This window comes from Sceloporus occidentalis, unplaced genomic scaffold (assembly GCF_023333645.1).
Source record: "Sceloporus occidentalis isolate IW3139 unplaced genomic scaffold, rSceOcc1.0.p SCAF_207, whole genome shotgun sequence".
In the NCBI taxonomy this organism is placed as follows: domain Eukaryota; kingdom Metazoa; phylum Chordata; class Lepidosauria; order Squamata; family Phrynosomatidae; genus Sceloporus; species Sceloporus occidentalis.
The window spans coordinates 834,170-860,094 of record NW_028317187.1 but is presented as its reverse complement, the minus strand read 5'-3'; the positions used below and the strand labels follow the sequence as shown (position 1 = coordinate 860,094).

General features: G+C 38.7%; 1 protein-coding gene across 1 annotated transcript; it reads right to left on the bottom strand.

The window, feature by feature from the left end:
• LOC149277653 (kinesin-like protein KIF18A) lies at positions 1-25,925 on the bottom strand. The gene is made up of 17 exons (XM_089502631.1): positions 25,601-25,925; positions 24,535-24,692; positions 22,646-22,750; positions 22,020-22,130; positions 21,271-21,468; positions 15,520-15,696; positions 15,139-15,213; positions 14,509-14,624; positions 13,524-13,686; positions 12,749-12,913; positions 11,530-11,651; positions 10,226-10,464; positions 8,773-8,856; positions 2,133-2,658; positions 1,376-1,480; positions 687-796; positions 1-143 (listed from the first exon to the last, which is right to left on the bottom strand). Exons 1-17 carry the CDS (start codon positions 25,923-25,925, stop codon positions 1-3), a joined length of 2,922 nt encoding a protein of 973 aa, XP_089358757.1.

Below are 25,925 nucleotides of genomic sequence, written 5' to 3'. Positions count from 1 at the left end.
TTATTTTTTCTTTGAATTTTGTAAAAAAGGTTGTGTCTGACCCAAAAACGAAAAGGGTTTCTTCTTTGCTCCATGAACAAGGCTTCCTTCTGAAATGCTCCTAGGTAGACGTCTCTGTGCTCCACCATTGTTTTTGGAGGCTCCTGCAGGGAGGAAGGATGAGTATTATAACTTATCATTTACATATATAGTTACATATAGTTTATAAGGTTGAAAAAAGACCTAAGTCCATCAAGTTCAACCCTTCTACCTAACCTTTCTATTCTTGATCCAAAAGAAGGCAAAAAAACCCTAATTAAGCAACTTCAAATTCTGCCATCAGGGGAAAAAATTCCTTCTTGACTCCAAGAGGCTATCGGATTTCTCCTTGGATCAAGAAGTTCTAAAATATTAATATTATTCTATTTATATCCCTGTATATCGTGCCTTTCTAAGAAAATATCAAGGCCCCTTTTGAAGGTATCTAATGTATTGGACAACACTACCTCCCTTGGAAGTGAATTCCATACCTTAATTGTCCTCACTGTGAAGAATCCCTTAATTATCTGTTAACTATGATTCATTCATAAGTTTGAAAACACTGTGCTATAAAGACCACACAATGACTGGCCTAAACAAAAGCTGGTTATATATATATTATATATTCTCTGAAATTGAAGAAATTGATGGGGTTTGGCAGTACTCACCTGCTGTTTTTCGCACTCTCAATGCCTTGTAGTCCAAAGGCAGATCCTGTTTTACACGTTTTGCCACGGGAACTATGGTGTTTTCATACTTAACGTTATTATCTGCAAGACTTTAAGGCAATAACACATGAGTTAGACTTCCTAATTTTTTTTTAGTTTTTGTTTAAGGTGCACTAGAACTAAAACAAAGTTTGCAACAGGTAACTATTTTTAAATTATAACAAGGTAATTTGTCAGAATTTAACTAGAAAAAAAAAGTAAATTGCTAATCTGTCCTTGTGATGGAGGTTCATTATCCATATTGTATTACTAGAAAAAAAGAAAACTAGAAACTACGTTAATGTTAATAACGTAAAAAAAATTTCCATGCATTTCTACAGATACACCTTATAGCCACACAATATCTGTTAATGTCAGAAGGGGAAAAAAAAAATTGGCAAAATAATAAATCCAACTAAAGCATTATTAAATTTATGGGTATGGGGGGTTTGTTAAATTACCCAAGAGAACAAAAGAAAGTTTGAAAATACCATTAATTGTAATGAACAAAGTATTTGTTTTGCGGATAGGATTCAGATTTCAGGTTATTTATAAGATGTTATGGTATTTCAGTAAAAACGTCGCACTAAGTACCAATCTCTAATTCAATCCAGCAGCGAGACTCTACGGTTGGAGATTTACAGCCTTACCTTAATAGCTTTCGCTTTCTTTCGGCAGCTGATGTCATTGCCATGTAGGATGGCTTGTCGCTTAATTTTCCAGGATTTTTGCTAAGCAGAGACGGAAGCTCAAGCCTGTAATAAGAGACATGGCTGTTTCAATAGTCCCTCCTTTCTAGTAGGACATTTGCTCTGGCAATATAAGTCCAAAACAAGTACTCTGGTTCACAAAAAAATAACTTGTTCCCTTTGTAAAAATAAATACCAAACTATAAAAATAGTGATTTTGTTAAGAATGATTTAACCCTACATCTAATTGAGCTCTAATAAAAAATACTAGGCTAAGCCTTAAAGCCGCTGCCACTATTATAGAGACATACACAGGGTTGCCGTGAATTCACAAACCTCTGAGGAGGAACAAACCCAAAAAGCATTTCTTCTGCTAATGCTAATGCTGCGCGACTCTACAAAAAGGCACATGGCGTGCTTTGCGGATCACCAGGAAAAACTAGTCGATGACTGCCCCTTTAATTAAATCCTAAACTTCGAAACCACTTAGAAACGATCATTCTCACCCTTTACAAATCCACACACTACATATATAAAAAAAAAAATGTAAAAATCTGAATTCCGTGAACAAGATCAAAATATCAAAAATAAAGGGAAAAAGAATATTTCTGGCTATCCTATGCAGGATCCTGGCCATGCATGCCAAGGAAAACCAATAATTAGTAAATGCATCCAACTTTTAAGTAAACCGAGCTCCACGCCTTTGGTGGTAAAATACCTTTGTAATACATTACTGCATTGTCCCTTGGGATTTAAGTCAGAAGTCACTTCGCTGTTGTCTTGAGAAAGGATGACCGTTGAGTTCATGTCGGTCTGTTCCAATCCAGTTGTCATATGGAAGGTAAAACCCATGTTCTGGCTTTCTTTGTCGTGAGCCATGAAAGCGGAGGAACTCTCACTTTTCTCTTGTAGGCTAGGTATTTTCGTCATTTTCCTTGTCTGGTTTTCAAGGTCCTGAGTGGTGGAGTTTGTGCGGATTACACTTTTTTCTTGTAAACACGGGATTTTTGCTACCTGCTTTAGAATGGCCCTGGTCTTATGACAACTTTCTGGGGTGTACACAATAGGGGCAAGTTCACCACTGATTGAATCGTTCTGTTGGGCGTTTTGGGAAACTTCAAGACCTTCTGCAGGCAGCGGCGACTCCATTAACTTCCTTCTTGTCTTTTTGCGAGGAACAACATTGTCAGAGGTATTATGGGGGACATTTTCTTTAAATTCTTTTGAAAGGGCAACAGTAAGAGCTAGAACGAGAGATAAAAACAAACAAATTTAAGAGAAAAAAAAAAACAAACGTGTAGAAAGCTGTCACTTTCTGAACTGGGTTGTCAAACTTCCTGAACTGGGTTTGAATGGGACCCCAGTGGCTTTTGTCAGCAGACAGATCCTGCAGGGTTTGTCGAAATACCTTAGAGACCAAGCTGTCGAAGGTCAAAAAAGCAAGCAGCAGTTATTAATGAACGAATTAACCAAGGTTGTGGTTTTGTGGCAGAGTTCTATTGAAAGTAACTTCTAATTCTGTAAATGTCAGCGGTATAAAACGCACCCGTCAGGTTCATGTAATATCCACCCTTTGGTTGACATATAATAAAAGTGTACCTTATCAAACTTTACTACAGTATTAAAGAAGCTCTAGTACCCAGGAGCATATTCTGGCCAAACCTACTAAACCACGGCCAAATATAGTAGGTTTGGAAGGAGGAAGTCCTGCTTTACAAGGAGACTTTCCTGGTGGGCTGCAGCTCCATGGGCCGGTTGGGAGGCTTGGAGATCTTCCTAGTGACTTAGCCAGCACAAATATCTGAAGTATCACTGACTCAAGTTGAGCGACTGAAGGTAAGTTATGATGTCATGTCCCTCCGTACTACACACACAAAAAAAAAAAAAAAAAAAGACAAGCAGCGTGAGGAAGAGGAGGTAGGTCTGGGGCGCTAGGCTGGATCACACCTATGTCCCCCGCTTAAAGACAGTACTGCTGGTTCCTTAGTCTTTGGTACCGTGGGCACATATGTAGCAGTGTATTCCAAACTATGACCTCTCCCAAAGCAAAGGAAGCTTAAAAAGCCAGAACCACGTAGAAGACAATGAATGAAAGCTTCATTGTTCAACTTTTACCAGTTTATGCACTTCCACTTTCAAAATGTGATATAAAGCACGTAGAAATGTATAAAATCTTTAAAAACTTTAAAATCGAGTCAAACCTAATCTATAAAATTTGAGATACTTTCCAAAAATTACCCGGCAAGTAAATGCAATGAATAAGCTTAGATTTTAAACTTCTGTAGAAAGGTAAAACACAAAGAGAATGGCATTCAGTTAACAGGCAATAAATCATTAAGCGCTACTAAAATATTATCAAAAACAGACCGCACGGCTTCAGTAAAGCGACTCCCTGACATGCGAAAGACGTTTACTATAAATTTACGAGTGTTTAATATTACCTTTTTTGTACAGCGTTTAAGGTGATATTTCAGACAGAATTTACCAAGTAACTTTTGAAGACCCATTCCTACACTTTAATATAATAATATAATTACATCAGTAATATAATTGTAATATATTCCAATTTCAGACACTTAGCCCGTTCTAGGTTTGTAAAGTACGTGGTTTATAACGGAGCATTACTAGGCTAGAACCCCGAATGACAATTCGATCACATCCCTAATATCGGAATATTTTTTTTATGATCTGAATATAAAATGCCACCAATAATTTAGTAGCAAAGGCCATTAATCACATACTGTCACATGCCAAGTATTAGTCATACGTGCAGTATATCTGTTGGATACGAAACCTGCTTTGAGTAACTATGGCTACCCGTCTATAATGTCAGTAACGAGCAGAGTGGGTGATCGTGAAGACCGTGGTCTCTGTGGTAACCTACATTTGCTCAACTAAATAAATATTAGGTCCATAAATCTATTTCTCGCAACGACTACGAGAGCACCATATTGATAAAAGTATTCGGTTTGTAAAAGTAAGTTTACGAAGAGCAAATGAGGATCAATTGGAAAATATTTCAAACCATCTGTGCAGCGTCTACAGAAACTATTTGCCGGTCTCATTCTGAGGCTGAAGGTAGCCACGGGTCCTAAAAAGTTTTGCTATTTCAAAAAAATAAAAATAAAATAAGCTGGTTCCGCATAAAATTTGTTGAACCGTATGTATGGTTACTAAAAAAAAAAAAAAATTTTTATAAATAAATAGCCCTTATAACATATGAGAGGTTATACCAGTCAGACCAATTCTTTATTCTTGACCAGCTATGTGGTCTTTAACTTGAATGGAGAACAATCCTCTGCTGTCTGTATCTAAATGATCCCCAAATCTTGTTACTTGGTATTCCAGAATGCACATGGCCCATGCCCTTACAGTGCAAGTTTATTCCCATATTAAAATGGAACACTCTAGGCTTATTTTCACGTTAGCTGCATAACGGTGTCCATTACGCATGGACTTAATGACGCATAACTGTATGTAAATAGGTGCGTGTGTCATCTTGTAGATTCTCACTTTGCCATCGCTACCGAGAGCAGGAAGTGTACTGAAGTATGCTTCCTGTATTAGAATAGCGGCAGCCAATCTCATATACACTAACTGAACGTGGAAGCTGAAGTAGGAAGTGTGTGATTGGCTGCTGCCACTCCCATTGATTTCAACTGAAGTGTAGCTTTTGCTTGACCGTTTGCAAGAATTGTACTTTAGTATGCTCCCCACTTACCCTTCCTAGTATTAGCAGAGGTGGACGAGGGAAGAAGAAAACGAGACGGGACAGGACACAAGCAGTAGAACACAATAGGGTTTGTGCTAAACGGACTCCAATATAGATTATAAAATAAAGTGACGTTGCTAGTTCAGCATATTCTGCATTACTCGGCATTATAACGGCAGTAGATTCTATAGCTATACTAGTTATACGCTAGGCTTAAACGAAATGTATGCTTTAGGTAGCTCTTTAACCAGAACTGAATCCTAAAATGAGCACGTAAACGGTCCAACTACACGGTTAATAGACCCTGAACGCAAAGTTAAGGGAAACATTTTGTTCTAATGATTAGTTTCTGATGCTTTGTTGCGCACGAGCAAATTCCCTCGCTGGTTCGCTCGATGAATAGGAAAACAATTACCATTTTGCACAGAAACTCGACACCTACATCAGGCATAATTAGTTCTACGAGGCTAAAGTACAACATTAGTGAGTGCCATTAATGTATAATGCATGATGATTGCAGTTAGCAATCTTTTTTTTACTATGTATCAGACAAGAAATAGAGTATATATCATGGTAGTCGTGCAGAAAGATAACAGAAAAGAAAAGACTCCCTGCGCATTCCGGTAACGCCTTGAAAAATAAAAATGGCCGCCTGACACAAGCACATTAATCATCCTTACTTACTGTTGCTTGGCAACTGATATGTTCAACGTCACAGACTTATACAGGGAGCACTTCTAAGGCTGTCCTTAAAGGAACTCTTCACGGTTCCTTTATTAGAAATATATAAACCCCTCCAGCCATACCCATTTCAGCACGATGGCCAGTTGGATCTAACGTGCCATTGACAAAGATGGCCACCGGTGAGGTTCAGGTCACAATACGGTGGGAAAATGCAAGAACATGTAAGCTTTATCTACCACGGGAACAGCCACCTTAACTTGCCGTTATCAAGATTTGCACAATTATATTAGCCCAGACTTCTGATGAAGCTCTGAGGAGCAAAACATGTCAGGGAGGGTTACTTGTCTGAGTTTTTAATTAGCCTCTGTCACTGGTCATAATTGAATTATTTCTGTTGTTAGGACTGCAGCCATCAACAGTATGTACGACCTAATATTAGTGTTACACAGCTTATGTTACTGTGACGTATACCTTTTATAGTAGGACTGGTGACACTGGTGTTTTTAAAAATCTTTTTTTTGGTTATACCTTTTAATAAACATATTAATAAAAGTTATGTTTTAGGGTGTGGTTATAATAAGGGTATTTTTTGATCCCGGGAATGGGATTGGTTTATTTGTAGTTGTAACTTATCCTTGTCCCCGCTGGGGCATTATTTTAGAATTGAATCAGGATATTCCTCCCCATTTGTTAAGTTACCGCCCCCCCTTTTTCTGGTAGCGGATTCTCAGATACTTGGTAACGGCAGGATAAAGGGAGAGAAAACTTATTATGATGCTACTTTTGCCATCGATCTGAGACACCGCTCTACTTTTAAACTATTCCCGAAATGATTAGTGAACGAAAAACACAAGCAATTGTTCAATAGGGAATTTAGGCTTGTTAAAATATGTAAAAAGATGACATTTCAACATTTTGAGGCAGACTAATTCTCGGTATTTTGCTATTAAAACATGAGTTCTGTAATCATTTGCAGTTTTTCTGTGTTTTCAATAAAACCGTCACATAAAATATTTGGCTTTGATTAAAAAAAAGAAAAAAAAAAAAGAAAAGAAAAAAACCAAACCAAAACACAACTACTCTATTCCCTGTAAAATAACTCTTAATTGAGCGAGCACACATTGCTGGTGCAGAAATCCTATGGGCAGTCAATAAAATGTAGTTAAAAAAAAAATACCAATCTAGGTTCCTACCAATTACACTAAAAAAAAAAGGAATAAAAAAAAAAAAAAAAAAAAAAAAAAAAAAAAAACAGCCATGGGGGAATTCATTCATTACTGAAATTGTGTTTGTCGCCAGATATAGACTGAAAGGGTTGGGAGAAAGAAGCCAAGAAATGAACCTCAGTGCGTTTGTTGACAAGTGAAATCCCAGCAATTATCCTTAATATAAAATACGGATCTGTAAATATGGAATAATAGCCGCCGCTTAACAGGTGGCCGGTGTTTTGTAATTTCTGTGAAAAGCCCCGCTTCCGTTCCCACATCTTGAATAGATTATGAAACAAGAGTCCCCTCACCAAAAAGGTCTAAATAAATCTTAATATTTGTCCATTGTTCGGAAATTTGGAAAGGCCGGAGGGGGGGGGGGGGGTATGTGGCCAAGTTTTTCCCACTCCGATATAAATATGAAACAATGTTTTCTTAATATATCCATAATGCCGTTTTTAAACTCTGTACTTGGGCTACTAAAGACCCGATCACATTCCACCATTACTATTTTTTTTATATGACATGCAAACAATTTGCGGAGTCAGAATTTTTACGAGTTTTAAAGCGAATTTATCGCATGGGAAACTTTTTTTGCCTTGCTGACAAACTTCAAAGATCTTGTATCTTAAGCTAGTCCTCATACTCCTTTGTATGTGATTTTTCCTCTGGGTACTTCTCGGGGTTTTCGGTAAGTTTAATGGCGGGTCCAGATCCGGACCTTGTTGCCTACCAACCGAAAAGTACCCCAAAGGCCAAAATGTACATCTGGAGGAAATAACCCTTACATTTTGGTTCTGGGGAGCCTTGTGGACAGCATTACACCCGTATGCCGATGGTGAGGTTTTCTCTGTAATGGTGTTCAAGAGTTGTTACTCTCCCAAGTGTGCAGGACAGGGTATTAAGAAGCGGCCCCTTCACTGGTTGAGCTGGTCTCTTCTTCTTTGCATACAAAGATGTTCGATGTGAAAAAGGTTTACATGTATTTGTACACAGTTCTGCAGCCAAACTATGTGCTTTTTCAGTTTTTATATGTATAGGTTTATCGGCCCAATAAAGCGAGCTTCGTATTTTACACATAAGGAAGGTTTTCACGCATCTCAGTGATCTGTTACAGAATATACTTTTCAAATGGGACTGTGTATGTGATAGTTAGTGAGAAGGTCTGTATCGAGTCAACTGCATTAATCTCTTTATATTTTGCCATCTATTACATGAAAACAGATAATGAAAATCAAATGTGTATTTACCGTATTTCCTCAATCATAAGATTGTTTTCCCCAAAAAAATAATTTTAAAAAAATCTGAAAAAGCGACCTTGTGTTATAATCCAGGTTGCCTTCTATTCGGACCTCAGATCCGCAGCTCCCTCACTCATGCAAAAACAGTAGTTTGGAATTTTTTACCCCAAAAAGGGTCACCATATTCGGGGGGGGGGTCGTTGTCTTATAAATGAGCAAATACGGTATTATTTCACGGAACTTTCTTATTTGGCCTTTTACGTCTGCAAACAAGACACAGCAGGGTTTAATAAAGAGATAAACGTAAAGACAAAAAGGACCTATCCATGGTTGAACACCAAGACATATGGCAAACGGCTTAAAACAATCAGCAGCCAATCTGAATACATCCGAGAATGTAAGTCGGGACCACGCAGGAGAAAAGCGGATCGTGATTTATAATTTTATTTTGTAAATCAGCAGAATTACATTAAGAATGGGGAGATAGAGGGAATGTGTGAAGGATGAACTTACTTTGATCTGGTACAAAAAGCTTAGCATCCTTTGTGATTTCACTCTGTGCATTTATCTCTCCCAGGACCCGGGATGTCTCCGCTCCTACAAAAATAAAGGAAAGGGAAACCCACAAAAGTAAATAATGTATTTAATAACGGAACTGGTCACACGAATGCAAGCAGAAACTATTGAAACATAAGAATCTTTAAGAAGGGAAAGTTTGATTACACACTTAGTCTAAATGTTTTTTTTGTATCTAGAATTTGTTTGTGGTATTTAAGGGTAAACCTTTATGATAGGCGAGTACGTGGTGTAGGTCTTTGGCAATAGTTAACAGGGATAGAAGAAAAGGGAAGGAAAACAAAAGAAAAGCAAAGAAAGTAGAAGCTCTACGAGAAAGAACACCCACAAAAGAATGGAATCACACGGATAAAAAACTGGTACACAAATACTTCACATAAGCAGTGGCTTATACTCTCAAAGAAAATGTACAAATTTAACATATTAATACTTCCATAAAACACTTTTTATAGCATTGTACAGTAAGTTTTAAAACCACTTAAAATATTAGCAGTTGTCACATTTGTGTTAAAGTCCAAGATAACCTTGGAGTGCTAAAAACACCCAACGCATTTGGACTACAAGGCTTCTTCAAGATTGTAGCATACAGACCTTAAGGGAGAAGGAACGGAATAAGAAGCCAGGGAAGAAAATAAAAGCAGAAAAAGAAGGGAAAATCCAAATATTTAAACATATGACACAAATATAGACTGACATAGGCTTTCGAGAAGCCTAGAAGGCAAAACGCATTGGGTTTTTAGCACTCCAAGGTTCTACTGGACTTTAACACAAACGTGACAACTGCTAATATTTAAAGTGGTTTTTAAAATGATTGTACGATGCTATAAAAAGTATTTTAAAGTATTATCAAGTTATGAAAAATTAGATTTTCTTTGAAAGTATAACCCGCTGCTTATGTGTTAAACGTTCGCAATAATTTTATACCTTCATGATAGGCGAGACATCTATTTTCTAGTAATGGACTCATTTCGGTGAACATTGAGCATCTTAGTGCCCCAAATAGTTGAGATAGATTGCTTACTCTCAAGATTTTAACTGTTTAGTTACCAATACAAACGGTAGCACCTTTGTTCAGAACTGGTTTAAACGTAAGCAAATTACATAAAACTGCCTATAGATTGGGCTTTTTTTGGCAACCTGTGTTATGGTTTCAAAGATATTTCTTTAATAATAAACCTCATGGAGGCTGAGAGTAGGCTGCAGCTCGTGGCAGATTTGGCGTTATCAATCCATCTCCTGTCCTGAAGTGCTCTATTTTCTCCATCACCCACCCATACAAAGGCTGGACCAATGGGTTTGTTTAATGTACAGAACTGTAAAACGTAGAATTTTGGGGAAAATTCATCTTCATTTTCCTCCTGATTGTGTTACAAAGAGATGGGTAACTTACGGCATGTAGTTGCTTGGTTGCGCATCAAGGTGGGGAAGGATACAATGGTGGTTATTTCTGGAGCATCCGGTCTGCCTGGGTCTTCTAGAATTGTCTGGTCTGCCCAGACCACGGCTTTCTCCCTGTGAACCAAGTGCTCGATTTCTTGATACTCGGCCTCTACGCTTGCGTCTGCTAGGCCCGCCTGATTTAATATTAAATACTGTTTTCGCAAAGACGGCAAAAGAGCATTTAATAACCTGAGACAGAAGAACGTACAATTCTATTACACTGGAAAGAACGTATTATGTATGAGGGAAAGAGGAGGTTAAATACTTATGAGCTGTTTAAGAAAAAGGTTAAGCGTTCCTAGCATGACCTCCAGAAGAAAAAGTGGTCTCGCAGCATTAATTTGAACTCGCAGAAATTGGTTACTACAAATAATATGCTCTACAAAGTAAGGGGAGCGCAGACCATGTAGACAAAACTTTATGTAACAAAGCACAGTTAAAATGTAGCATCGCAAAATGTTTCCGGTCAATCGTATTATAATTAATTAGTAGCAGCCAAGTGTTAGCTAGTCTATGCAGACAGAATAAAATAAAATAAAACAAAGATGACAGCAAATATAATATTTAATGCAAAATGACTAAACATCAATGACCGGTCAACTCCCGCTTGGGAAGTCTACATTCCCGATTTTATACATTAAATAAGTAATGTTATGCCTACTGTGTTCCTTAGGTGTATTTTATATTTAAAGATGATGATCTGCTTCATCACTTTTGGAACTAAACATCAACTTTTGAATTCCCCAAACTTAATATTTTTGGGGATCATTTTTGGGAATCATTCTGTAATAACCGTTGCCATCTTCAGAATCGTCCAGGGAATGCCTGCCATGTGACACAAGCGTGGTAGCTTCTCATCTACGTCTAATTCTAGAACACTTTTCCAGGCAGCCCAGTTACTAAGATGGGGTGTTGCGTTTAATACAGAACCCCGATAACCAAGGATGCTGAAGCATGTGTACAATTTAGGCTGGGCTGGATGTGTGCCAAAGGACAGACCGGGCACGGCTTTAGTACTCCATGCCTTTCTGGAAAGCAAACTTGGGTCAGTGTGCGGCATGCTATGGCTAGCTCCTTTCCTCTTCATACATGGGCTTCCCGATGCATGTGCACATATGTACTATCTCATTTATTCCGCCTCACTGGGCTTCCAGTAACATAAGGTGGAAGCCGAGAGAGTATTGCTGAGGGAATCAATTTGCAAATAACGAAAAGAAAAAACGGTAAAAAGGTAATATCTCAATATACACCTACTTTTCATTGTAGCGATTCTCTCGCTCGTGAAGCGCTACCAGTCGAGTCATGTGATCGATCTGTGCCCTCAAATCCTTTACTTCTAACTTTAAGTGGTAACAATGCAGTTCTCTGCCAAGCTCCTGGGAGAAGAGACAAATAAATTAATAAACCACGGACTATGTTATTTTTTTTTTTTCTATACAGATGCAAGCAACGCATTCATCATCTTCCGCAGACCTACATCATGGAGAGATTATAAAATACCCGACTACTTCTAGGCCTTTAAAATTAACTACTGCTACGGATAAATTATTAACAAAAATGTCACAGGAGCTATTTATAGAAAAGGATCATGGCTACTTTGCAAGAGAGTGTTATGAATTATTAACAATTGAAATCTGTGAAGAGTTTAGTAGCGCTGGAAATTAACATAAAAATAGAAACATCAGAAGGGCAAGACGAAACCAAACAAAATTTTCCATCTGTAGATGGTTTTGCCAAAAAAAAATAAAAAATGAAATGCATAAATAAAGCTAAAATGTACATAAACTAATAGTGGCTGGCTCATTGGTTGGGATCACCAGGGGGCTAGCTGCCCTATATACAAGTTTAAACTTCAAAACTGCAGTTTTCTTAACCATGAAATAAGATCTCCTTTTCACGTTCTGGATTGTCGAGAGGTGACAATAATAAGAGAATTATAGTTTTTCATATTTTCAAGGAGTATAGGAGTGCCAGACGCCACGACGGAAATATTTTAATTTATTTGGAACACCTCTTCATAGGAAATAACCAATTAACTTCTTATAACAAGAGCTCTGCCCTCAAAGAGAATTCTAAACAGGGAATGACAGTTTTCACGTTGATGTGTATTTTTTATGGTCTACTATTCACTATAATTTTGGCTTTAGATGACCAGGAGTTACTGTGTTACAAAGCACATTTTATGACCATGACAATTGGTATGAAACATTTACAAATAGGTCATGTGTTGGAGGCAACCATGACCTTGAGGGTACTTGGCTTGTTGGAGAACCAATGTTGCCAAAGAGAGGATTTGATCCAGTGTAAAAATAGGTAAATGTATAGATAGTTAGCAGATGAAAAATACAATTGAGAACAGCTAAACTACCTAAATAGTTGATACAGAATGTACAAGAAAAAGGTGCCATTTTCTAATCAAGAATGGTAATGGTTTAAGGAAACCTAGAACACAAAAGGAGCATTAAGGAAGTACCTCTGGCATCTTGTTTTCCTGACCCAACAATCGCATTTCGGTTTCCATGCGATTGAGCCAGTTTGTGTTCTCTTCAAAACGCTTCATCTCCTCCTCCTTTCTCTTCTGAATGAGTACATTTTGATTTTTGAGAACCTGTAGCCTGTGATCTCTCTTACCAGTGGCCTGAAACACAGAATCCATTGGACATATTTGGTGAGGAGCATGCCTCCAGAATCCCAGAAGAACATCCAGCATCCTCCGCTACTTTTCCCAACAATTTGGCACATAAAATATCTACTGTGCTTCTATATTCTACACCATAGATCACCACCAACCAACCTGCTTCCAGTGGATTTCCTTCTGACATATTTCTCATTTCCTTCCTAGTTTGCTGCTACTTACATACTGTTTCTATAGCAAAGCCAATTAAAAAAAGGGACACAACTGCTAGGCTAAACTTGGGTATAATTTTTTAAGTCATGGTTGTGAACAATCCATAAAAGTTCACAAATCTGTCATTGGGTGGTTTTCCCATCATTTCTAAAGAAATAAGATCTTTCTCTGATGGTAAAACACAGTAAAAGGAAGTGCCATCAAAATATTTTGAGGTCATAAAGTCAAATTATATATTACACACCAGTTTTCCACTGGATAAGAGATACTAGAAGTTAAGGCCATATGGCATTTAATCTAGTTAAGCCTTTTGACATTTTTAAATTTTTACACAATATGCAGATCTTGGCACACAGAAGACTCAGAATTTTATCATGACATTATACTCTGAATAACTCACCTTTACCGTCTTCTCCAGGGAGCTAATCATTTGAATTTGTTCGTGGTGTTGCTTCTGGTAAAACGTTTTAAGTTCGTTTTCTTTCAGACGGAGTTCCAAGTTGAGGTACTCGGCTCTTATTTCTCCTCTGTTAGTAAACAGAGACACAAGAGTCTCTCGACATCTACAAGAAAAAAATAATGATAAAGCAGAATGTACAATTCTCCTGATCCTCAAGCACATCTGTGGATGAAAGCACACAGGCTGATGGGTAGGGGCAAAACAAAGGATGACAAAATACATAGGTACCAAACAAAAGTTTGGAGACCTAAAAGAGAAAATCAGGAGAAAGGACTGGTTCTTTTGATCTCTATTAATGTGATCAGCCCTATTTGATAGGAATTCAGCAGGGCTGTAATGGAGTCAACCTTGCCCAACAAAATGCATTTATTGTAAGCAGTCTTCGCTCAGATGAAACTATGTTATTGTAAAGAACAAGAAAGGGGTGAGTTAATGCAAACCAATGTTTTCCTTTTTGTCCTCAAAGTGTTTTTTTGAGCTTTTGCACAGTGTTTTCCAAACCAGAAGGAAAACAGGCAGCTAACTGCGTTCGGCTGAAGCCTGGGGACGCGGAGAAACAGCTCAGACCCCAGCTGTGCCGCCGTGCAGCAGTAGGTTTTAAGGAAAGTTGCATGTCGTAGACTGTAAATCGCAGTGCAATCCCCATGACGTGGCTGGTGATGCGGCAATCTTTAAATATTAATAGAGAAATTCTCCGGCTCTTAGAAGGTTTGTGATCCTGGCATGTTGTGCCAGCAAATAACTTTTTATCGCCCACCTCAGCAGCACTGTGTTAAAGGGGGAATCCTTATTAACTATTAAAGCTCACATTGTATTGAGCCACAGGAGTCATAAAACCTGTAGGCAGGTGCAGACTCGCCAATAGCCAGAGGTGTGTGTGTGTATATATATCTATAGATATATCTATATCTATCTAAAAAATCACCTTGTAATTTCAGACTGTTGCTGGCTTGATTGAAGTAAGATATTCTGCTTGTATTGGTCAGATGCAGAGATCTTTGTGTCTTCGTAAGCTTTTAGCTTTTCTTTTAACATGGCAATCTGAAATACATTTAAAAAAATAAAATTAAGTACAACTTCCCAGGAGTCAACATCCATATATATCCCTGGAGATGAACAATTTCACGTATATACGGAAAAATATAAACATCCATAATGTAATGTAATTGTGTCAACACATGACGTTCCCTGTTGTGGTTGTAACTGGAGAGAGAGGGCAGTTGACTAAAAGCACCAGCCCATTGGCTTTTATAAAGCACGGCTCGTTGATATGAGTTGGTTGGTTATTCCCCTGACCCACGGTAACTCAATATCGGTCATTTCTCTTTCTAGAATCATGAAGAGCGTTACTTAAAATGCCCTCTACAGCAAAATGCACAGTTCACAGGACCATGATATGACTACTATACTATAATTATTACTGTGTTAATACCCAATACAAGGTGTTTACAAAGACCTAAGATTTAAAGTTTTTCCACTCCATTGCCAAGACCATAGATTCACCCAAGACAATCTGCACAGAATAAAAGACGTTTTGGCATGGGGATGACCGTACCTCTTTCTTTTGCTGTTCACAGATCTTGACATATTGACTGATGTGGCTGTCCAAACTAACCACGTTACTCTTTACCTGTTAAACAGAAGGATATAGCTTGTTATCAATTTATAATTAACAATTGACAATTGCCATTCATATTTTATATTAGGGCTTCTAGTACAGAGCTCCAGAAGCCTCTAACAGAAAACACGGAAGTACAAGAAAGCACGATTCCATGTCATTAATACATTTCATGGTTGCTACGGTCATAAGAGCACATTCTACACAAGAACCGTTCATTAAAGCTGGCTCTAATGAAATTAAGTATTAAATTCGCTGAAAACATAAGATTAATTTACGATTTGAAGACAGTCAAGACAATCAGATATTACTACTTACTGAAGATTTGATATCCTTTGCTCGGTTGGCGTATTTGAGAGTATTGTAAGTATCATCGTATGATGCTGAAGACGGACTAACGGCTGCGATCATGATGGTGCGACAATTCCCACCCAGTGAATCCTTCAGTAGACGCGTGAGCTTGCTGTTCCGGTAAGGAATATGCTGTTTCTTTGCCTAAGAGGACAAGCAAAGCATAAGGAACTCCAAATGTTTACGTAGCTTTCAATAAAATGAAAGAATCTCATGTATATCCCCCGGTTGCATCTATTTCTATGGCGTGATAATTAAATTATTCGTGATCAGAGACGCCAATGCTATTTTAAAGTTTGACTGGTTCTTTAAGGTGGGGATTGCCTTGTTTAGAGATCCTCAATTCCATCTGAAGAGACCTCAGAGATCCCAAAAGCTTATCTTCTCTCACTTTGATCCATTGAAAGAGGCTTCAACTAAAGGCATCATATTCTCTTTGGCTCTATCCAGCTATATAGCCATTTTCTTTTATTCTATTATAATCTAAATAGGGTTATTACACAGGTACATACGTATGAAAATAATAACCGTTAAATGATTGTGTGTCACCTATACCAGACACTAGAAAAAAAAACCAAATGATTAAAAACACGCGATTACTACGTAGTGCTATGAACATAGATACACTGCATTGATCCTTACTCAAGAGACAGCACAGTCTATTAAAAATATGCCATATGTTGTACTTTCATTGCCAGAAAATATCTGGCATAACAACTGACGGTATTAAGTTATGCAAACTTAACATGAAGCTTGGAAAAGTTGGCCAATAATAACATTCCCCTCAGCTTTAGAGACAACCTTCTCGTGAACACAGAATATAACGGCAAGCCACAAATTTCTGCAGCCCTATCCGCAAGTCGCTGTTCTGTAGTCATCTACTGGGCGTTGGAGAGATGCGGACCTTTCCGCGGAGCCACACGTTATCAATGAGTCTACAAGCTTTTACACCGTTGCAAAAAAAAATGCCACCACTGGGGCACTAGATACTGTCCCAAGTATCTGTACGCCCGAGTTTAATGATGCCAACAACCCGGTGGGTATTGATCCTTTGGACTTCTCCTATGGGGTACTTTGCAGGGCCTTCTCCTGGTTGATAGCAGTTTGTCAACGGTCTACCAATGCATCCCACAGTATGGAACAAGACACAAAACATGGCTATGGTTGAGCATTCTCCATGAGACATTCTGGATCACGCAACTTCAAACATTAAGTTACTGTCTATTAAAAAAGTGTCTTTGGCTTGTAATGTAATCTGCTTTGGCTGATTGTTCAATAGAGAATATCATTTATTTCGTTACACATAAGAAGCCTGGACCTCAGAAACATCTTGGGAACCCAATCATTCGACAGGATCCTTACTTTGTTTCCTTATTTCTGATAAGGACTGATCATGCATAATTTTTCTACTACTTTTCCAGTATAGGTAACAGTCCCTGCCATCTCCCCGGCTCTGGGGTATTTCTAGTATACCGCGTAGCTGCCAAGTTCCTCATCTTTCCATAACTTGGCCATGGGATTTGGTTAAGTGCCAGCAGCATCCAGACATTAGGGGGAATACCACTGCCCCGTGTGCTGGTCTGCGGGAGGCGCACGATCAGAGTTTTACAACATTACAATTTGTGCATAACTGGCCCTTTAATAAAATTACTTTTTATACTTTCCATAAGAAACACGAGTGCCATGCTACTATTCTAACATAACACACCGAGAATTACACTGAAATTAATGCAGGTTTTTCCATGTAATAATAATAATAAAAAATGTATAAACATAGGTATTCAGCTGCGAAGCATTTTTGTTTACATTTTTTTTTTTTAATATTATATTATAATATATATATATAATATATATAAAATAGAGCCGGGAGCTCATCCACTAGTGGCAAACAGATGTGAGTACCAAGTAATGCTGTCCCCTATTCTATCATGTAAACAAGTTGGGGGCGGTTGTGTTTTACTGGATACTTCTTTCAATTACAAGCTATTTGTGAGCAAAAAAGAAGGGAATAGGGGAAGAGCATATTGTTTAGGTTTGTGGAACAATGTTAGTGGTCAGCTTGAAAGACAGGAGAAGGGATGTTGCATCATTGCTCTTCAGGCTGTTTTAGGATAACCAAACACACACGTTTTCACAAACCCAACTCTGTCCTAAAACATCAATGTAAGCAGAGACCTCGGCAATGACTGCCCATATTAACTCCGGAGTTTAGAGTCGGGGTGCTCTGTTAAATAGAACTGACCCTTCACCCTGGTAACACATTGGAAAGTCACACAAAGATTTTTCGATCTTTAAATGTTCATGGTCTCCCCGTTTGCCCCATCTACCCCAGCTATTTTGTGTAGAGGAGACGTGTTCGGCCAAACGCATCTCCTTGCATGCGATATACTGGCGGTGGGCTGTCTGCGCAAACCCCCGTACGCAATGACACAAAATTTCTGCCTGCGCTTACAAACCACAGCCAAACTGTGATGATGCAAAAAACATAATTTACATCATTCAAATAAATCTTCTCCGGCAATTTGCTGCGCAAACTACTTCTTTTGGCACATTTTCTCCGGCAAAGAATTCCTCATAAACTTGTATTTGTCTTTTGATATTTTAGGGCACCCAGAGCTATAAAAATGAGCTCGATGTTAAGCAAGGAAGTTGTAAAAGATTATTACTTCATAAAAGTGTATAAAACAGTGGCCGGGAAGACAGAAATATGACACATCCTTTAATTGAGGCATTGCGAGGGAGTTGGCGAATTACATTCAGAAGCAGACGATTCCCCATGGGGGACCCTTAATAAGGAATTACTTACGTGACTGCAATTCTTTCCGAGTTATCAAGCTTATTTTATACACCTAATAACTAGAAGTCTATGACGATATACACTATATGGACAAAAGTATTGGGACGCCTGACCATTACACCAACATTTTATGATCTTGCATTCTAAATACATAGACATTAATATGAAGTTGGTCCCCCTTTGAAGCTGTAACAGCTTCTACTCTTTCCACAAGATTTGAGAGTTTTATGTGGGATTTTTGCCCATTCATCCAGTAGAGCGTTTGTGAGGTCAGGCACTGATGTTGGATGAGAAGGCCCGGCTCACAATCTCCGTTCCAATTCATCCCAAAGGTGTTCAATGGGGTTGAGGTCGGAGCTCTGCACGGCCGGTCAAGCTCTTCCGCACCAAACTCATCCAACCATATCTTTATGGAGCTTGCTTTGTGCGCTGGGGGGCAGTCATGTTGGCATAGATAAGGGTCTTCCCCAAACTGTTCCCACAAAGTTGGAAGCATAGCATTGCCCAAAAAGTCTTGGTATGCCCCCTTCAGCGTAAAAAGACATTTAGGACAATGCTATCCTGATGATGAAAAGCACATATTTCTTATCTCAATAGGTTACCCTATTGAAAACGCTTAGCTTAAGGTAAATGATAAAATGATATACAGATATATATATATTTATATACATATACTGTATGCAAATAAAGAAAAAAACAGGAATTGTTATGCAAATTCTGACCAGCTGATCTGAAAATGTAAGCAGTTTAACAAAAGAAAAGAGGTAATGATGGGGTGGAAAGACATGTATATACCGAGTTACGGAAGTTAGGATATCTTTCCCCATGGTATGCATGTACAGATAGATACATCGTGTGTATATACACAGTAATGCACAAACATTGTGGGCAGGTGTGTAAAAATAGAACATCTTTATAACAAAAAGCAAATCAGTATTTGGTGTGACCACCCCAAGGTGTACGATTAAACAATTATACCAAACAGGCGCTGTGTAGGAGGAATAAGACTGGGTGAGGAACTCACAAGGCGAGGTTGCTGAGGAGTGTAATGTCTAAAGTCATACACGGTGACCAAGACTGAGCTCAGCCAAGTCACTCACAGGCAGACAGGGGTCGGCCAATGTTCTGTCCAAGCTCTTTTTAAGATGCACAAAGAAGCAGGCAAAGTTGAGGACCGTAGACGGATTGGTTGGCTAAGGAATCTTAGTGCAGTCGACACATGCAATCGGACAATGCCCAGCAGCATCATCAGCTCAGCATCGGCAGAAAACAGTGGTACCCGGGTCCACCATCTACTGTCCAGAGTAGTCAGAAGTGATCTTCATGGAATAAGCCATACCCCCGACATGGAAACAAGGCTAAGCAACTCAACGTTTAACGAAAACACAAGAAGCAGGGTGCAGAAAATGGCAACAAGGTGCCCTGAACTGAAGAGTAAAAAATTGAAATATTTGACTGCAGCAGAAGGCAGTTTGTTTGCCAAGGTCCCGGAGAGTGTTTGCAGGCAACAGTGAAGCATGGTGGCGGTTCCTTGGTTTGTGGCAGCATTTCTGCAAATGGAGTTGAGGATTTGGTCAGAATTAATGGTCTCCTCAATGCCGAGTACAGGCAGATAGAAATCCACCATGAAAGACGATCAGGGAGGCATCTGATTGGCACCAAATTAAATCTGCAGCACAACGTGGAACCCACCCAAAGTCATTAAGAACTATCTTAACAGAAGTAGAGAAGAACAAGGTGTCCTAGAAGCGATGGTACAACCTCCACAGAGCCATGATCTCAACATCTTCCACTCTGTCTGAGATTACATTAAGAGAGAGAAGCAACTGAAGCTGCCTAAATCCACAGGAGATGTTTGGAACAACCTATCTGCCGAGTTCCTTAAACTTTCTGTGAGCGTACCTAGAAGAACTGATGCGGTTTTGAAGGCAAAGGCTGTCCACGCCGAATTTTGATTTAGATTTTTCTTCTGTTCACCCACTTAATTTTTGTTAAATGATAAATATAAGCTATTAACAGGTTTATTTTCAAAAGCATTACTTTTCAGCATTTTTTCACACCTGGCTAAAACCTTTGCACATTTCTGTATATACTGTACATATACATATAAATAAATAGCTTATTTTAATAAGTAATCACAGCGATTCAGTATTTAGAATTGTACAGGTTGTGATTTGGGAAAAGCGACAGATCTCTTTAAGGCAAAGTTAATTGGTGTTCATGAAATACGCAGATGAAATCCCCTCTCTAAACAGGCAAATTGCAGCATCGGATTTCCAGCCGCCACGGGAGGAACACGTGCATGCAAAACATTGTTTACAGATCATTTCTGATCAACCCCTTCAGAAGACCGGCCTTCACATACACTTCATCCGAAACATGCAGATTGGAGTTGCCAGCTAGAAAATGGCTCTGCGCAGCACATATACCAGACATGCCAAGTGGGTAAACCCAGCGGAACATAAGCAGATTAGAAAAAAATTATATATATAAGATATGGCCTAATGGCTATACTAATAGTATATAATGTTTAATATATTAAAATATTTAAAGTCCAATCACAAAAACACATTTGTTCCCTACCCAGGAACAGGTTAACTGGTGTAGTCTTGGGCACTAGAGAGATTTCTTTGGTGTGCATTCAATAATTGCGTTATTAAACAATAGTACAATGTTATAATGATTTTGTGGTCCTCAAGGACATTAATTGATATCCCTGGCCTAGAAAACTATATAATGTACTATGCATACCCATCAACTCCACAAAGGACATAGAAAGGTTTTCTCCTGGAACGTAAGTAATTGTCCTGGATAACTAGGAGAGGTAAATTGTCCTTAACCTAACGTCAAAGTGGTACTGACAACTTTACTGGCAACACAGAAGAATCTATAGCACAGAAATGAGTATCCACAACATATACCTTTGGATCTGCAAGAGCGTTGATGACATTTCCCAAAGCCAACAATGAGCGATTGATGTTTGTCCCTTCCCGCAAACGTTCGCCTTTGGCATTCGTAGCACTGGCCCGTTCTGAACCAGCCAAGTCAATGAGAGACATCTTGGCAATTTTAAAATTCTGATTGATACTTGCAGTTTTATCCTGCTGCCTTAGATATATCTGAAACAATAAAATAAACACAAATATTCACAAACACTGCACGCATTTGTCAAAACTGAGGGTTACAGCCACAACGTGCAGATGGGGTACCAAATGTGGGGCAAGAGCATTAAATTGTTCTGTTCACCCACCAAGAGCATTAAATTGGTTTCCTATAACTTAGCTTTAGCACTGTTTCTTATAAATACAGTCCAGTGCATCTAAGGGACTGAAACACATAGGAAATAGAATTTGATGACAGATAAAACCCATCATGCTCATCTAGTCTGCCTGTTTTGTACTCATATGAAGACTAGGACCTTAATCAGTCCTTTGTCTCATCTCAGTGCAAGGAGCCATACGCCTATCCCATGCATGTTTAAATCCCCTTACTACCCAGTCCTTGCTATACCTGGTTTATCTGTCCTACTCAGCCTGCATGCTCAAGTTTTCACAGCCACTGATTCACCTTTTAAAATGTTGTGAAATAAAAATGATGTGTTAAAAAAAGGGGGTTCGCTTTAGTACTTACTCTTGCAATTACAATGTTTACATTTCTTGATATCCTTTACCTGCAAAACCGCATGTGATCGTGAAGAGGATGCGTTTACATCAGTAGGGTGTTGCGTTCTATTCTTGTTCCCATAATCAAGCAACTGAAGGATTTCCTCTGCTGATTTTGGCTAAAAATATATATATATATAGTAAAAAACAAAATTATATGTATATATACACACACATAAATATATAAAATAGGGTTTATAATTATATCGGTATAAGACATTAGTATTTAAGAAAACTATTTTTCGGTTTACATAGTTCAGTTTATAAATACATTTTGCTGTTTATAAACACATTATTGTAACACTGATACACACTGATAGAAAAGAAAGGCACGAAGGGTTCATCGAGCTGGATGATCTGGTGACGTGCCAGCATAGGGCATTCCACATGATTAGGAGATCATCGAGAGTTTTATATATCAGCGTTATATATCTCCGAAGGGAAACGTCTTCCAAACAAACAATCTCTATACTATGTAGTATTCAGACACTTCCTCTTTTTGCTTTTAGGTGACAAAGTCAGTAACACTCTCATAACAGTCATTACGATCCCTAGTAAATTATTTCCTTAAAGCACGGTGCTAGCATGGCTGTATAATAAAAGTCTGTTAAATAAGTATATTCCGAGCACATACCTGATGTAAAGTTAATCCTTGCACGACAACTCCTTTTTGAGCATCTTCCCGTACAGCCAACGGGCCGGAGTTTGCGAGAAGGTCACGGATTTGTTCGTTGTACACCTAAGAAACCAAAAATTGGATTAAATGGTTTGTAAACTCTAATTTAGTGTTTTTAGTGCAGTTATTAACAGACACACTCAAACACCTTTAAAATTTACAGTAAAAAAAAAAAAAAAAAGATTAAAACATAACATTTTACAGAAAAATCATAAAATGAAAGGGGCAATTACATCCATTTTTTCCAGGTATCCTTTGAACCGTTTTCCTTCTTTCCCTGAACAGCATTCACTGAAACATTGATTGTTTACTTTCGAGGAACCCTTACTTAGACTGTAAGCTCTATGGGGCAATGGCCTCTTTTCAGAATGTATGCATACCTACTGTAACCTAATTAAAATCTCCATAGGACTGCTAGCACCTAATAAATTAACGCATACTAATATACACGCAGCCTATAAAATACTTATATAAAAAAATTAAAAATCACCAAATTAAGTATGTTAGATAAGATAGGCTGCATTCTATTCCGAATCTGGAACAATGTGCTATTTGTGCCAATAAAGATTTAAATTCCACACAACAAAGTGAGAACGTGTTGAACAGTAAAGAAGAGCTTTCGGAAATACATTTATATTGTTTTGATGTAAAGTACCAATGAAAGCTCTATTATGGATTAGGTCTATAAAAAAATAAGGGCTAAAGGGAATCCATGCTGTTCTTACAAGAGCGGAGAAGAGTCACTATATAAAAGGAAGATTTGTAAGAAGCACATTTTTTCACATCAAAGACATATCTTTACCAGTCAAATGTAGTTCACATACAATTACGCACAGAGGACAGAGTCGGAATTTTGTGCAGTCGCTTTAACCGTAACTAATCTGTGAATTTCATACAAGAAGAAATGGAGACAGAAATAATCCCCGGTTTACATGTTTATAGCACTAGTAGCGCTTATAGGGCTTTCACCATAACGGGGTTCCTTCATGTACACTACCTATAGCTTTTCCTTCTTGTTCGTAGATAAGTGCAACTGATTGAAGTTAATTGATACTAATTAAATTTAACCGCGTGGAAAGGATGCCTGAACCCAATCAACATCAATTTAATAGGCAAGACAAAAGAAGAATCAAGATACCTTTCCCCATTGTATACATGTAAGGAGAGTTTTAACACATATATTGCTTCATTTATTCTATAACACACCGTTACACATACACTACAGTTTAAAAGTTTGGGGTCACGGAGAAACTTCCTTGTTTTGGAAAGAGAAAGCACATTTGTGTCCATTGAAATAACACGAAGTGGATCAGAAATCCAGTGCAGAAAGAGTTAATGTTCACTGTTTTTTAAATGGAATATCTTCAGGCGTACAGAGGCCCTTCATCACTCCTGTGTTCCAATAGCCCCTTATCACTCACATCAATCCTGTGTTCCAATAGCCCCTTATCACTCACATCACGCCTGTGTTCCAATGGCCCTTTATCACGCCATCACTCCTGTGTTCCAACGGCCCCTTATCACGCCATCACTCCTGTGTTCCAATGGCCCCTTATCACGCCATCACTCCTGTGTTCCAATGGCCCTTTATCACGCCATCACTCCTGTGTTCCAATGGCACGTTGTGTTCGCGGATCCAAGTTTAAAAGGCTAATTAGAAAACCCTTTTGCAATTATGTTATGGCAAGAAAATGCCTTGTCTTCCATGGAAACAACTAAGTGACCCCAAACTTTTGAACAGTAGTGCAGGTTCATTTAGGGTACAAAATGATAACACGTAGGATTTGGGTAAAGTGGCTTAAATATATGGCCATCATTTATACTGTACAGTTTTCTATGTAACCAACCTCTAGATAGGAAACTGCTACATCGCAAAGCTTCTCTTCCTTCAAACTATCAATCCGATCGTACAGATCCATCATGGTGAGATACATCACACCCGGCTGACCGTGGGCTCCCAGCATCGTGTGCGTCTTCCCAGCGCCTGTGGCTCCGTAGGCAAGAACTACAGAAATTAGACAATAATGAATGATGCTCCTGACGTTCATCAGCAAATCCACACCGAGCCGTCTCATAAATCGAATGACTGGTTCTGCTAATGAACTTATAGTTTTTGTTTATACACAATAAATAGCAATGATTTTACCCGAAATGTAACATAATACACAGTGTTGCTTTTAATGCCCCTCAGAATTCAAAGATGTCCAAATCGGATGTGTACAAAGAAAGATCGACCACCATGTCCTGAACGTATTATAAAAGACTAAACACATTATGTGCGTAGTTAGGATTAGGCTAGAACGTGGTTCATCTGGCAGGGAAGAATCAACGTGGCTGGCCATTCATACGGTATATTCTTTAAGCCATATGTTTCCTCCGAATTCTGGTTGGGAGCAATGTATACCTACAGATCCTCCATTCAGCATATGGAGCAGAAACATGGAGCAGATGCTGGCTTCTGCTGACACGGGGGAGTCCAGGCTGTCCAGACAGCCTGATCTCCCGTGAAGAAGGTGCAAGAAGATGAGAACGTACCAGTACGTCCATAGGGGTTTCTTTAGATGCGTTTTTTGGACGTACCGGTAGGTCCATAGGTGTCTTTTGTGCCGTTTACCATTTTTTGACATTGCCCAAGAAGTCCTTGTAGACTCCCTGGGCTCTGCAGAGTATTTCTATGCGGACACGTGGCCTTTCCACAATATTGCATCCCAGGCTCATCAGCAAGCTAACATGTAAATGGAACTGGTGAAGCCAGGTGCCATCGGGGAATGCATTGGGGGTGCAGGAAAGCATTTCCCCAAAGCTTCGGCATTTAGTGATGGGTTTGTCTTATCAACGTTCAAACATTGCCTCACAATAAAATACGCTTTAAATTTAAATAAAAATGACCACAACTTTCACGCGTGTACAAACCTGTGCAGTTATATCCATCGAGTACACCGTCGAGGACAACCTTCGTAGTATGTTCAAAAACTTCGGCTTGGTGGGATCCCTCGTGAAAGACACGGTCGAAAACAAATTTCATGTCTTTATTTTTCCTTCTGTTGCTATCACGATTAGCGACGCGTCGGCCATGAATAAAGCTGACCTCTTCTACCTTTGGATCAAATACTAGGATGTGATTATCCACCACTTGAACCACTTTGCTGAAATTCCCTTGTTTTTCCTTTTCGTTTTCAGGGCGCACTCGAACCACCACCTTTACGTGGCTACACACATCCGTGTCGCTGGTAGTCAT